This window comes from Lutra lutra, chromosome 6 (assembly GCF_902655055.1).
Source record: "Lutra lutra chromosome 6, mLutLut1.2, whole genome shotgun sequence".
NCBI classification, from domain to species: Eukaryota; Metazoa; Chordata; class Mammalia; order Carnivora; family Mustelidae; genus Lutra; species Lutra lutra.
In genome coordinates, this window is record NC_062283.1 from 70,572,012 (window position 1) to 70,588,042 (window position 16,031).

At 42.0% G+C, this 16,031-nt stretch overlaps 1 protein-coding gene and 1 pseudogene across 1 annotated transcript in view; one reads left to right on the forward strand and one right to left on the reverse strand.

The window, feature by feature from the left end:
* Window positions 1-956: 956 nt before the first annotated feature.
* Window positions 957-9,828, reverse strand: LOC125101612 (protein LSM12 homolog; annotated as a pseudogene).
* Window positions 9,829-9,868: 40 nt separating this feature from the next.
* Window positions 9,869-16,031, forward strand: part of SLC35F1 (solute carrier family 35 member F1) — a 403,322-nt gene continuing 397,159 nt past the window's right edge. Inside the window, exon 1 of the mRNA XM_047734861.1 lies at window positions 9,869-10,570. Within this exon, the coding sequence (XP_047590817.1) occupies window positions 10,398-10,570 (173 nt within the window). The 5' untranslated portion in view covers window positions 9,869-10,397. The remainder of the gene's footprint in view (window positions 10,571-16,031) is intronic.

Genomic DNA, 16,031 nt, shown 5'->3' on the forward strand with positions numbered 1-16,031 from the left:
TCATTTAGACTCTCGTTTTGGTGGAATACATCAGGTAGCTTCCCCATAAAAGGTAAATGAAAGGCAAATATTGCAAGACGTTCTATGTCTGAACATATCTTTACCTATATTCATAGAAGATTGACAATTTGACTGGATACAAAATCCAAGAGTGAAAATAATTTTCCTTCAGCATTCTGAAGATGGCCCACTGTCTTTTAATTTCCATTGTTGCTATTAGGAAGACCCTTACCATTCTGGATTTTTTTTTTTTCTTCTCTGGAAACTTAAATTCTTTGTCTCCAAATTATTGGACTTGCATGATAATGTACTGGTGCTGTTTATCGTGCTTGGCCTTTTCAGACTCTTAACTCATGCTTTTTAGTTCTGAGACATCAGTGCATTATTTCATGGAAATTTCCTCCCATTTCTCTGTTCTTTTATGAAGAACACCTATTTTTCAAATGTTGACCCCCCCTTAACTGACTTTCTGATTTTCTTACCATTTTTCTCTATTTTCCACTATTTTTTAAATAAATTTCTAGATGAATTTGTTAGACTTACCTTGCAAACCATCTATTGGGTTCTTCGTTCCTCCTTCAAACATTTTAATTTCTGAATGTTTATTTTGTTTTCTGAATTTTATTTTTTGCATGTGTGTCATTCTGTTCCTATTTGAAGTTTTCAAAATCTTCTCTTACTTTCTGAGAATATAAGTGATGTTTTTCAACTTTATTAAGGCATATTTTGTATATCATAAAATTCACCCATGTCATGCCTAAATTTATCTAATTATGCAATAATCATCATAAATCAGTTTTATTTTATTATGTATTATTTATTTACTACTTATGGGTTTTTTTCCCCAACTTCTAAATTTTTCTCTTGCTCCTTGTTTTGGGTGCTTTGTTCAAGTTTAAGATCTGGAAAGACCTTTTGTTAACAAGACCCAGCAGGAAATGGAGGATCCCTTCCCTTTACCCGCCTACCTCCACTAAAGCCATCACCCTACCTTGTTGGCTGGATTCTGTGAGTCTTCTATGTGTGTAGACTTTGGATGACAGGGTGACCTCCTTCTGTGGTTGCTGGGCTTGTGAATGCTGCAGTATCTTTTGACTGTCCACGTCCCTAAAGTATTTTTAAATACTTTTCCACATTTCTAAAGTATCTTGCATACATGGCTCTTTGCCTTTATGGTTCCTTTTCCCACTTGATATGGGGGGTATATTAACAACTTCTTCCATGACTATGATGTTTTTTCCTTGCCACTTATAGTCTTTAAAGGTCTTGTGTACAGTCTCGAAGAACTGCTGGCCCTCTGGGAAGACACCAGCACTAATTGCATAGGCCTGGCTCAGCTTCTCCTCTTTTTCTATCTGTGCTTTGCTGGCAAGCCTACCAACATTGAGTACAGCTAGGGGAGAAGGGGTTTCTGTTCAGTGATTAATTATTTCCACTTCTGAAATATACTGTAGGTTTATGAGCAAGATGTCTGCATGGTTGGGCTTTCCACTGGACGGGTGGAAAGCCAGCATTTCAGACTGGTAATGGAAGGCTACCCACTTTGCCTTGTAGCTGCTGATCCTGTTGCCTCCTTCAGTATACCTCCGAACTCTGCCGATAGCAACCACCATCTTGGGAGAGCAGCCTACTATTTGCTGTTAATCTGACCTGCTCACCTTTGTTCCAGGCAACCAATAGTTTACATTCTATCTCCATAGATTTGCCTGTTCTGAACATTTCCTACAAGTAGAATCTTACGTCATGTGGTCCTTTGTGTCTGCCTTCCTTCACTTAGCAGAATGTGTTTCAAGTTCATTCATCTCAGCATATATCAGTAGTTTGTTCTTTTTTACTGGTGAGTAATAGTTTGTTGCATGACTATACCATATTTTTGTCTATCCATTGACCAGTTGATTGACTTTTAGTTTTTTTCCAATTTGGGGTTATTATGAATAATGATTCTTCAAACATTTATTGCAAATCTCTGTGTGGGTATATGACATATTCATTTCTCTTGGGCAGATACCTGGAAGTGAGATTTCTAGGTCATATGGTAAATCTATTTTTAACATTTTAAGAAACAGCCAAACTATTTTCCAAAGTGGTTCACCATTTTATATTCCCAGCAGCAGTGAATCAGTGCTTCTGTTCTCTACATCTTGCCAACCTTAGTAATTGTCTTTTTTATTATAGGCATCCTAGTGGGTGTGAAATGATATCTCATTGTGGCTTTAATTTACATTTCCCTACTGACTAATGATGTTAAGCATCTTTTTACATGCTAATTAGCCATTCATACATCTTCTTTGGTGAAATGTGTATTCAAATCTTTTGCCTATTTTTGAATGGTTTCCTTGCTTCTTAATGAGTTGTAAGAATTCTTTATATACCCTGGACCTGTATATCTGCATATCCTTCACTGGACGTGTATTTTACATATGTTTTCTTCCTGATTTGCTTGTATGTCCATTTCTTTTTTTTTTTAATATTTTATTTATTTACTTCAGAGAGAGAGGGAGTACGAATGGTGGGGGGAGGGGAGAAGAGGCGGAGGCAGAGGGAGGGGGAAGAAATCTCAAGCAGACTTTGTGCCAAGCATTTTTCATGTATACATCTTGTACTAACTTTGTTACATCTCTTTCCTAAGGATTTTATTCTTTTTGATACTATTGTAAATGGAACTATTTCTTAATTTCATTTTCAGTTATGTTCATGACTAGTGCATAGAAATAGAAATACAATTAATTTGTGTATATCTATCTGATATTCTGCAACCTTGCTATATTTGTGTGTTAGTTGTAATAGTGGTTTTTTTTTTTTGTAGATTCCTTAAAATATTCTAGGTATAGGATTATGCCGTCTATGAATAGAGATAGTTTTACTTTATCTTTCCTATCTGGATGCCTTTAAATACTTTTTCTTGCTGATTGGATTGGCTAAATCCTCCATACAACATTGAGTGGAAATGGTGAGAACAGATATTCTTGGTTTATTCCTGAAGTTGGGGGGCATTTGGTTTTTAAATATTAAATATGGTTTTCACTGTAGTTTTTTTTTTTTTCTTTTTAGATGATCATTCAGATTCAGGAAATTCCCTTCTATGAACAGTTTTATGAAAGATTTTATCAGGCATGTGTGTTGGGTTTTGCCAAATGCTTATGAAAATTATTCTTTATTTGATTATTATGGTGTATGACATTAATTGATTTTCAGATGTGAAGCCAACCTTGTGTGTTTCTAGGATAAATCTCCCTTGGTCATGGTATAGAATCCTTTTTGTATGTTGTTGGAATTGGTTTGCCAATGTTTTGGGACACCTGGGTGGCTCAGTTGGTTGGTTTGCCAATGTTTTATTGAGGGTTTTTCCATCTATGTTTCTGATCAATATTAGCTGTTTTTATACAGCCAAATCTAGAATAGGTCTTACATTTTTAACCGGTTTAAAAAAAAACAAAGAAGGAATATTTCTTGACATGTGAAAATTACATGGAACTTAAACTTCAGTGTTTATGTATAAAGTTTTTAAATTTTTAAATTTAAATTTAATCAATTAACATATAATGTATTATTAATTTCAGAGGTAGAGGTCAGTGATTCATCAGTTTTATATAATACTCAGTGCTCATTATATCACATGCCCTCCTTGAAGTCCATCACCCAGTTACCCCATTCCCCTACCCCCAGCAACCCTGTTTGTTTCCTATGATTATGAGTCTCTTTTGGTTTGTCTCCCTCTCTGATTTCATCTTGTTTTATTTTTTCCCTTCTTCTATCATCCTGTTTTGTTTCTTAAATACCACATATAAGTGAGATCGTATGATGATTTTCTTTCTCTGAATGATTTATTTCACTTACATAATACTCTTTAGTTCTATCCATGTCATTGCAAATGGCAAGTAAGTAAACTTTTATTGAAACAGAGCCATATTCATTTACCTATTGCCAATGCCTGCGTTCACATTGCACCAACAAAGTAGTTGCAACAGAGACTATATAGCCTATAAAGTCTATAACATTTATTGCTTATTTTTTTTTTTTTAAAGATTTTATTTATTTATTTGACAGAGAGAAATCACAAGTAAGCAGAGAGGCAGGCAGAGAGAGAGGAGGAAGCAGGCTCCCTGCTGAGCAGAAAGCCCGATGCGGGGCTTGAACCCAGGACCTGGGATCATGACCTGAGCCGAAGGCAGCGGCTTAACCCACTGAGCCACCCAGGCGCCCCTATTGCTTATTTTTTTACAGAGAACATTAGTAACTTTTTTTCTGCTTCTTTATATTTGTAGTAATTTTTGTAGTAATTTTTGGCTACTTGCTGGATATTGTGAGTATAGGCAATAGAGATTTTGGATGATGGTATCTTTCTCAACAGAACATTAAATTTTAATACGGAAGGCAATCATCAACCCTGTCAACTCTGTCCTGTTGAGGTTTGGTTTTTGGCTCTCTTAGGAAGAGTCCTCTGTCCTAGAGTATAGCTCTTACTGCCATGACATGGTCCTTAAACTTAGGGTATAGCCTTTTTTTGAGTCTCCACCCAAAGCCTGGGAGTTCACCAAATACTCTGTATAATCACTGGAATTAATTACCAACCTCTGCCCTCCCAACACTGCTCCCTCTGAAATCTCTGTCCAGCTCTCCAGCTTTCTTTGCTGGGCCTAGAGTTTTGCTGTATACATGTAATTCTCAAGAGTTGCCTCTGTGTGCAATTTTCACACTGAGTTTTTACCCTCCTTCTCTTAGGTTCCTCCTTTCTAGAACCCTCCCAAGCAAATCCCAGCAGTCTTTGCAACTCTAAACTCTGGGATCTATCTCTACCCAGTGAAACTACCACTCTCTGATTGGGCACTATTTCTCTGAATTGTGGTTTGGAAATGCCCTCAGGGTAAAGCTGAGATGAATATTGGGCTCACCTAATGTGCTAATGTGTTTCATTTCTTATATATTTCTTTCCTCTAAAGGATCATGGCCTTACATTGACTACTGTCTAATATTTAATATACCTTTTAGAATTATTGATGGGGACAGTTAATTCCAATGCCATCCACTCCATCATATCCAAATCCAGATCAATTATTTTTTAAAATACCTGTTATGCCATGGGGCGCCTGGGTGGCTCAGTGGGTTAAAGCCTCTGCCTTCGGCTCAGGTCATGTTCCCAGGGTCCTGGGATCGAGCCTCGCATCATCGGGCTCTCTGCTCAGCAGGGAGCCTGCTTCCTCCTCTCTCTCTCTGCCTGCCTCTTTGCCTACTTGTGATCTCTGTCTGTCAAATAAATAGATAAAATCTTTAAAAAAAAAAAATACCTGTTATGCCAGATTCTTTGTATATATTATTGCTAGTCTGTGTGTGTCTTGTAGAGTATATATTATTTTCCTCATTTTTATTGATTAGAAAACTGTTACTCAGAAGGTTTTAAGAACTGATTAAAATGAAACAAGCCAAGTCAATAGAACTGAATTTATAACTGAAATTTCTTTGGCTCCAATTTCTACTATAACATGGTAGAATTCTACTCAAACATAGTTTCTTCCCAGCTGGTCACTGACAAGACATATGTAAGTTCCCACCTAGCCAATGTTAAGTCGGTATATAAATTCCACACAAGTCAGTGTATAAATTTCATTGACAAGTCAGTATATAAATTTACTACAATTTTACCAAAACATTTACTTTAATATTTTTGTGTATTAAAAATTTAGAGGGAGAGGTTATTGATGTCATCAGTTTAAAATGATAAAAGAGGTTTATCTGAGGATTTTGCTGCCCTATTCAGAGATAATTGATATCTCTGCATCTCTGATTAAAGTAGTAAGCATTATGTTACTGATTTTTTTTTTAAAGATTTTATTTATTTATTTGACAGACAGAGATCACAAGTAGACAGAGAGGCAGGCAGAGAGGCAGGCAGAGAGAGGGAGAAGCAGGCTCCCCATGGAGCAGAGAGCCTGATGTGGGGCTCGATCCCAGGACCCTGGGATCATGACCTGAGCCGGGCAGAGGCTTTAACCCACTGAACCACCCAGGTGCCCCTCCATAATGTTTTCTTAAAACCGTATGTAAATTTGTATAGTAATACTCTAACAAATCAAAATAATAAATTATTATATATACTGCCAAAAAAACCCAGTGAGTGTTTCTGGAACATTCCTATGAAATGAATGTTTGTGTCTACCTCCCCCTACCACAAATTTATATGTTAAAACCTGAATCCCCAATGTGATAGTATTTGGAGGTGAGCCTTTGGGAGATAATTAGGTAATGAGGGTAAAGCCTTCATGAATGGTATTAGTACCCTTATAAGAGACATGAGAGAGATGGTCTTTCTCCACAGCAAGAAGGTGAACATTTGCAAATCAGGAGGAAGGCTCTCACCAGACACCAAATATGCTGGTGCCTTGATCTTGGCCTTTCCAGGAACTGAGAAATAAATGTTTGTTAAGTTGATGGCATTTGTTATAGCAGCCTAAACGGACAAATACAGGAATCATTCTCATATTTTTTGGCTAATGTCTTGAGATATATATATATATATGTTTATGTCTTGAGATAGTAAGATAATCATGAGGAAACTGGTACTATCAGTGCCCTTACTGAATAAGGCAAGCTATCTGTTGTCAAGGACTTACCATCTCACCATGACAGAGATATGCTATCTTATGCTTTTGGAAATGGAACGCTTGGCAAATAATATTTAGACATTTTTAAGCTATGGTAATGTCGTCTGACCCTGGAAAATTAGGCCTTATTCACAACTAATAACACTTATCTCCTTCTCTAGTGCTCCAGGTCTCTTATCAGGAAAGGTCAATTATAAACCTACAGACGGTATTCAGAGTTTCCCCCGAAGAAATAACATTTCCAAAACGCAAAAGAAAAAAATTACATATGTTTGTTTAAACAAGAGGGGTGTAAAATGTGAGAGCAGTCCTTGACACCTCTTGCTTACTGTCTGTTTCCTTGCTCTGTGCATCTTTTCCACTGATACTGTCCACAGACTGTAATGATGAGGTTCTGCCAATTTGACTTCCCAATTATTTTATCCATTGCTTGGATACAAATGTAAAGACCTACACATTCTTCTCCTTTCCCTTTCCCATATCTGTAAGTTTCCCGCCAGCTTTGCTTTCTTCTCTCCTGTGTGAATTCAATCATGTGAATCAAAACTCGGCTGCCCTTTCATTCTCGATGCCGTGTAGCATGTTTTGAGTAGATTCAAAAAGACTTAGGAGAGAAAGAAAAAGAGTAAGAGAGTGGCATGGGGAGAGCAAATGGGCCACTGGGCATTTGGAGCAACGCAAGCAATTCCAGGCGACTGCTCAGCAATTTGGAGAGAATCATCACTTACTTCTGGAGCATGACGGTGAAGCTTTTACCTGATACAACACACAGGAGCAGTCTATGCAAAACAGATGAGTCAAAATGCCTGGTGACTCTGAGGACTGAGACACCGGCCAAACCCTATTCTTCCCTACCTGAGAGGAATTCTCTTTAAAATGAGCACCATTAAAGAGGGTGTAGCTGATAGTCACCTTCTACTTCCTAGAAGAATCCAACGGAGCTGGAGCTAGCGCTTGGTTAAGTGAAAATCAGATGATGTAATGGTACGAGTGGAATGGAAATTTTACAATGGTCGGCACTAAGCACACCGGGTCAAAGAGGGATGAACTGAGCAGTAAGCACCATCCTGGAATCCACACGCTCCAGCTAAAAAACTTCATACAGACCCACAGCTTATGTACCTCATCCCCTTTTCTTTGGTTCTGAGCTCATGAAAGATGGATTTAGAGGCCCAGGAGGCAGCAGGGGAAAGGGAAGTAGGCCTTCCACATATCTCTTTTGTTTAATTCCATATCAGATGGCCACTCGGACACGTGTCCTTTTAACAGCTGTTCTACTTACCTCTCAAGTGCTATTTTGCTACTTTTTAGGAGACAAGCATGAAGCACAGAACCAAAGGCAAGAATAGGCCTGAGACTGTAACCCCTTTAAAAGAAAGAATGAAAACCTAAGGCTTGTACCCGCATTAGGTCTTTTCTTAACAGCAGGATTGAAATTTTTCATCTCTCATCTTGTTCCTCTCCCATCCTGGCTTTCTTCCCTCCTGACTCAGTGGAGAGTTAGATAATTTGGGTTCAACAGTCCAACCGGAGAAATGACCAGACACAAACGCAGACACTGAAGTGCAGACACAGCCCTGAGTTGTGATGTGCCAGAAACATTCAAAAGGAAGGAGGCCAAATGTGAAGGAAGAGGGCACTCAAGCAACCAGTCATTCAAGGCAGACACGTGAAATAACCACAAATGTTGTTTTAATAGAGAGATTCCTACCACGATTTGCCGCCAGGTTGAGATGAAGTGCATTTGATTAATATTGCCTCCATTTGGTGGGTCCCCCAAGGGCAAACTCATTGGGAACTATTAAAATCTTACCGCCCGTGAGGTTACAAGCTTTGATCCCATTTGCAACAATTCTTCAGAGTATCTGGTACAAAACCGAGGTGGAAAAATCTGAGTGAAGGGTTCTTGAGAAAGAACAGGGCAGCGTGTTAATTATTAAAGGGAAAATGCTCTAATTTGGGTTACGTTTTGTAGAAAAAAGACCTCAGGGATATTTCAGGTAGTAACTGGGTTTTACATAAATTGAAATGTAGATTGGAAAGCTTTTTGGACAGCTGTTTCCTCAAATTTTTTATAATTAAAAAAAGGGCTCCCAATATTGTTAAAAGGGTGGCAACTTCTTAACCAAACAGTGAATCTCATCTTTTCATCCTCCCCTCTCCCTTGGGTTAATCAGACATAGTCCATTCCTTTCTCGAATGTTATTTTTTCCCTAACCCCACTCTCCTTGGCAAATCACCAGTATTTTTTATTTGTGCATTTGGATTCAGTGGCGATATTAGCACGCCGTTCTGTAAACATACTTATCTTTTAACCATATTCAGGGCCAATAATTCCACACGCTGACTAAAGTGGAAAAATTTTCAAAATGCTTATCATTTTCCACAGTAGGATCCCTATCCAGACAGTCTAGATAAAGGAAAATGTGAAAAATAGAACTCCCTTAAGAGTCAGTTATTAACTGGAATCTGGAGCAATCGGTTTAAGAGATGCCTGGGACAGGAAACCAGGTTTCCTTTGAGAGAAATACGGTCTTGTTTAGGTCTAACGTTTCTGTGCCAGGTTCTCAAGGGCTTTCCCCTTTGGGGGTGGAGATCCTCTGGTCAGAGACCCCTTGAAGAAGCCCGCAGGGCCCCCTGCTGGGTGCTTTGCCTCATTTAACTCTTACTACACCACGGGGAGAAAGACGCAAAGCCTCCGTTGCACAAAGGAGGATGTGTCTCAGGATATAAGTACATAAATTGCTTAGGGAATCTCTGCTAATAAGTTTTAGAGGCACAATTGGAAGTCGAATCTGCCTACGTTTCCTTCACAGCCCTACAAGAGGCAGACGTGGAGTTGGTCTGACATGCTTTTTCCAGTTTCCAGAATGAATTCTTTGTGCGAAGTTGTTTCTCCTCCAATTTCCTCCAGGCCCATTACGGTGAGTGTTGGGGGTAATAGGATACTGGAGTTTGGGTTTTTAATTCGGGACCAGCGCCTTGTCCTCGCGTCCCGGCGCTGTCCGGGAAGGTGGTGCTAAGGTTCCGCGGTGTCGCGGCAGGAGCGGGTAGTCGCCTCCAACTAAAGGGGAAGGGTCTATCCCCAGCCTCACGCGAACAACAAACAAAAGACAGCAAAACAAATCCTCGCAACCCCGAGCTAGGCAGGGCCTCGGGTGTACCGGGGAGAGGAGGGTCGGGGCAATGATGCGCCTCGGGAGCGCCCTCTGGCGAAGACGGAGCGCATGTCCCCGCCCTGGCCCCCCTTCGCCGCCGCCGCCGCCGCGGCGCCCCCGCCCGGCTCTCCAGGTTCACTCTCGGTCTCTCACTCCGTGAGACACAGACGGCAGCTTTCCGAGCGAGCGGGGGACAGGCTGAGGCGGCGCCAGCACAACTGCGCCGCTCGCCCCGAGAGGACCTGGGCGCCGGGAGTGAAGGCAAAGCCCGGAGTCTCATCCCCTCTCTCCCCGGGCTCTACTGAGCCGACCGGCAGCTCGGCGGCCGCGCACGGCCCCCTTTGCGGCCACTTCGCGGGGTGTGCCAGGACTTGGGGAGCGGCTCGGGAAGAGCCGGGGCGGGAGAAGGCGGCGGCGGAGAAAGGGGGCGCGCACCAGGACGGGAGAGGAGTGAGTGGCGGGCTGGGCGGCGGCGGCGGCCGTAGCTGCGGGTACCTCCCGGCCTCGCCGCCTCGCAGGCAGCACCGCCTCCCGGGCCGCGGCCGCCCGGCCGGGTCCTCTGCGCGTTCCCGGGCCCCGAGCCGGCGCACGATGCGCCCGGCTGGGTTCTGATCACCGCCGCGCCGCCGCCTCCGCCGCGATGATCCCCCCCGAGCCGCCGCAGCAGCAGCTGCAGCCGCCGCCGCCGGCCCCGCCGAACCATGTGGTGACCACCATCGAGAACCTGCCGGCCGAGGGCAGCGGCGGCGGCGGCAGCCTGTCCGCCTCCTCCCGGGCTGGCGTACGCCAGAGGATCCGCAAAGTGCTGAACAGGTGAGCGGCGGCGGGGGCGCGGGGCGAGGGCTGCGGGAGCCGGGCCCCGGGTCTCGCCGGACCCCTGGCGGCCCTGAGGCCCCTAGGGACGGAGTCGCGGCCGAGGGAGACTGAGGAGACCAGGCGACGACGCGCCCCGCGCCTGCTGGGAGGCCGTGGCAGCTTTGTCCCAGAGCGGGCAGCCCTGGGGCGCCCGGGCTGCCGGCTGGTCCGAGGCGGGAGTTCGGGGAGAGGCGGGGTTTGCTGCCCGGCGGCCGTGTGTCTGCACTCACACCCTCGCACACGCGTGTTGCCTCGGTCCCCTTACCCACTCGGACCTCAGCTTTGCGCCCCCGGGACATGGGGGACCCAAGGGTAGCCCGGGCGGAGGCGGGAAGACGCGGGGTTGCGGGGATGGCGAAGAAGTCGCCGGCCTCGCGCTGTCGCCCGCCACGGCCGGATGTCTCCAGCCTCCACGCGAGGGGACAGCCCGGGCGGGCAGGAGGGGACCCACTTCTGTCTGACGTCCCAGTTGCCGCTCAGACTCGTCCAAGCTGAGACCAGGGAACGGGAGGCTGGAGGCCTGGATCAGACCCACGCAAAGTGCAAAAATGTTGCGAGAAGGGTGTGAGCAGGAGGGGCCCGGTTGTTCCAAGGCGGGCTAAAGCCAGAGGAGGCGAGCGCAGATCGCCGGCGCCTCCAGTGCTGGAATCTGCGCAGTGAATGGATCAAGGACGAGGCTTTTTAGGCTGCGAATACAGGTTGACGTGAAGATGGGGCCCCGGGTGCCCCTGACTCAACTGTTCCGTGGAGGCGACTTTTTCTACTTAAGTAACTTGAAATGGTTGAAGAGCTGACACTTAAAAAACCCAGAGGATTGGTTTTGTGTGATTTTATTTAAGTGCGTGTGCGCTTTTTTGGTGCATCTGTGCGGGTAACTCTTAAGGTCGCTCTGTTCGTACAGGTTTCTGTGTAGCACAGTTTTGGGTGGCCGAGACTCCCCATAGAGCTATGGGGAATTCACATAGAACTCTATGGGGCTTAAAGCTGTAGTGGGAGCACAAAATATGCACAGAAATAGGAGCTGAAAGATGGAGTATGGTTTAATTCAGGTATAACAAATCCCAAACCATTCCGGTCCTTTGCGAAGACTTAACATGTACATTAGCTTATTTGTGGGTACTTCAGTATGTTTCCATTTATCAGCAAACAAGAAGCAATTCACCGGGAGTGAGACAGGAGTTGGTAATACAAAGTCAAGACTCTACTTTCCTTCGAGTTATAGCTTAGGATAACACCTTCCAAAATATTACATTTAAAAGACAGTGGCCAGAAGTTGAATCAAGAAGATGTTGGCTTACTACATGCTCTATAGGTTTCCTATTCTTCACGAACACCTGTGGTTTTTTGAATCGTAAATATCTTGGCATTGGATGTTTAAATTTTTAAGCAGAGTATGTTAAATATTAATATCCCTCATCAAATTGGAAAAAAGCCTGGTGCAATCGTTCATTTATCTTTGCTTGATTACAAGTTCTTATTGATTCTGTGCAAGTTATTTCTTGATATTTAATGAATCTTAGAGTCCAGAATAAAAAGATCACTGAGGAGACTTGGCCATCATCATTTCTCAGCCAGTAACTAGCCACGTGGCATGGGGCAGAGCTGCACGTCTCCCTGGGGCTTGGCTTCTGCATTTGTAAAACATGTTTTATAGTACTTGTCTTACCGCTCTTGTCATGAGATAATACTAAAGAAATACTAAAGAAACACCTGGATGAATATAAAACTCTACATAATCTCATTTCTTTAGCAGCTTTTTTGTTATCTGAGGTGGGTTTGTGGGAGCATCATAGGCAAATGAAGTCTTAGTACGTCATAAGTAGAACTTTGTGTATTACTAAGCCTTCAGTGATCTGTGTGACATGAGTTGTACTATTACTAATTTACAGAGGAAGAACTTAGACTGAAAGATTGGGCCAGTGACATGTCGTCTCAGGCCCCTCTGTGAATGGGAACGTACCCAGGGTTATAGCCTTTCCACTTCAACTAAAACATCTAGTTGTCTTTGAAAATTCTTCAGAATTTTCAATATAATATTTTATATTGAGTTAATGGTCTTCCCTTGTACTTAAAGGGACAAGAAGAAAATATTTCTTCTGAGAAGGAGCATCTTTGGTATGAAGACTGAAAAAAAAGTCAGATTAAATACAAAAATCTTGATGTAATAATTTCATTAGCATGTTGATGAGTTTGGCTTCTGCATCATGAGTATGTCCAGGAGGTCATTGGTAGTGGCTGATGAGTGACTGGGCTCTACAAACAACAATACGGGAAGAAAGTTGAATTTTAGAGCTCTCGTGCCAGCATGTAGGTGTGGCTCCCCTCTCGTCTGAATCCTCCAAGTAGATTGGATCAGTCAGTAATGGCTAGCAGGCTGGCCCGCTGGGGCCAGATCATAAGCATCTCTGTTCATTCTCTCAAAGCTTAAAATCCATCTCCCTCCTTCTTTTTCTTCTTCTTTTACTCTTCCTTTTTCCTTGATGATTCTATATCCTTCACCTGCATTGCTCTATCAACTTACTATCCTCTGGGTTTCAGTTGCTTTTTTTTTTTTTTTTTTTTCATCTGCTTCTGGCATGGAGCAACTTAGCTGTTAGCAGAAACTGAAGTTGCAAAGCTGGAAGTTTAGAGCCAATATTAAAAAAAAAAATCTCTCCAATTTTTGGCATGCAGATATATGGTTGGCAGCATTCTATTGCTGTGAGCTGGCCAGTAGTCTCTTCAGTGATAGAATGGGACATTGCACCACTGTTAGTTAGCTCTTAGAATCCCATTGGGCCAAAGAGGCAGTGCTGACAGACTGATGATGGTGCAGTGAGATGGGGAGTGTTAGACTATAAGCAACCTAAGCCCTGTGATTTGCTTGCCATTGGTGGAAATCTCTAACAATAGCTACCTGTCAACCCAGAGGAAGAAATGCAAATACATATGCTATCTATATCTACCCGGGGATAAGTTAAAAAAAAAAAGTACTGATTAATAATTAATTAAAGGTACTTACTGTCAAGAAGCATAGACTGAAAAATGTAGTGTTACCTTAATGAAATCTGCTTGACATTATTCTGCATCATTTTACTTTCCTCAGTATAGCCCCTCATCCTTTCCCCCTTCTTTACAGGCTTGTAGAGTTGGATTGCTGCATTTTGTACATGGCAGTTGGGGCATCTCACTGATTACTCACTTTCTATATAGTGATGAGTTTAGAATCTGATAGTATCCAAGATTTTGGTGAAAGAGGAGGTGCTAGGTAAGTTTTTGAAACCAGTTGATGGGATGTGTCACATTCTTCTCCCTGTGGTATTCAAATTTGTTTTGGCAGTGGGATGCAAGAAATCCAAGATGGTTCTAATGCTGAAATAATTGTTACTTCTTTAATTCCCAGAGATTTAGAATAATGTATTGGTTTGAGCATGGAACAAAATAGGCAAACTCTTCCTCACTTATTTCTTTTCTTTTTTTTTTTTTAATTTATTTGACAGAGAGAGATCATTAATAGACAGAGAGGCAGGCAGAGAGGGGGAAGCAGGCTCCCTGCCGAGCAGAGAGCCTGATGCAGGGCTCGATCCCAGGACCCCGAGATCATGACCCAAGCTGAAGGCAGAAGCTTAACCCACTGAGCCACCCAGGCGCCCCTTCCTCACTTATTTCTTAGCGTGGAATAGTATTTATTACCCTGTCACAGACAAGCAGGATGTGACAAAAAGAAAACACTTCAAGGGCAACAGTTGATGACCCTTTCACAAAAACTGCTGAATACTGGTATGTTAGAAAAATAGAGGAGTAGATGCTGGTCTGTATGGTATCTGGAGATTTGCTCCTCTAAAATGATTACTTAATGAAAGGTTTGTGAAAAACGAGTAATAGCTTGTTTTGTATTTTGCGTGTGTGCAGTTTTATTTATCTTTTCGAGTTGAGTATTATTTTCAGATCTCAACAAAAATAACTGTGAATTTCTAGTTTTGACCCACTTTCTTCCCAAAAAGAGATTCATTGGGTTGTCTCAAGTTATAAAGGGGTTTCTGTCTTTTTGAATCCTGTAGGGGGGATATTTAGTAGAATGGAACCACTAGTGTGATGCTGGGTCATCCATTCATTTGATTTGGAACTGATGTCCAACTTCCATTTTGATTCATTTTATTAATTTTAAAATTTCTGAAAAATTTTTGAGTTGAAGACCAAGAAACATTAAAGAGGAGAGCATTGGTAGCAAGCCTAAATAAAATCCACATATAAGATAGGTTAATATGTGTATATAGCATTTATGAGTCATTAAATAAGGTGGACTAACAGAATGGCTACCAAGAACAGGAGTATGCTGGAACTAAGTAATAGGTACAGTTGATGAGGACATAATTTAGATGATCCCTTTTTATCAAGTCAGAAGGCTCTTGTTGAAAAATTGATAGCGAAGCTCTTTCTTAAGCTGCTTCTTCTAACAGATGTCAGAATGAAAGGAAAGACCAACTAGTGATGAGGATAATTGATACACAGTATTCCAAATTGAACCGGGTGGTGTGATTAAAAACAGACATTTCTAAGATAAGTAGTAAACAAAGGATGTTGAAGGATGCATTTATTTTTAACCAAAGAACAAAATTATGAAAATAAAAGATCATCCTATATAGTTATTTTTTATAAAGAGGGCTTGGAGAAATGAGCATTTATATTAAAGTGGTATTTGGTTTACTTGGGATAGAGATAATATATTTCCAAGTAATGTGTAAAAAAATGGATGCATCTTTGTGTAATTTTCCTTTGAGCTTTCACCATCTCAAGATCCTTCAGAGTCCAGGGCCATCATAATAGAAGTCTATTTTTACTGTACACTGCTGTAATAAAGACGATATAGGAAATTAAGTTGGCTGCCCAGATAGTTCTAAAGTTGCCTAATGCAAGAGCTGATTTATTATTTAATTGCCATTTCTCATAAAAGTAGAATGCAGAATGTGAGAATACCACCACCAGGTTTTAGTTTAGCTTTCTCATTCATTTGAGTTCAGGCCAATGAGCATTCACTGTACCTTTTTCATACACATTAATTCTTGATTATATTTCTAAAAAAAGTATGCTTAAGAAGTTAAACTCCAATAGCCACATGGAAAAATATCTCACAAATATTTCTTTCTTTCTTCTTTCTTTTTTTTTTAAGATTATTTGTTTATTTATTTGTCAGAGAGAGAGAGAGAGAGAGAGAGAGCGAGCACGCACATAGGCAGAGTGGCAGGCAGAGGCAGAGGGAGAAGCAGGCTTCCCACCAAGCAAGGAGCCCAATGTAGGACTCGATCCGAGGATGCTGGGATCATGACCTGAGCGGAAGGCAGCCGCTTAACTGACTGAGTCACCCAGGCATCCCTGGCATATTTCTTGACTGTAGCATGAACATATACAAGTATAAATTCATTTATTCTTGTTTTTAATG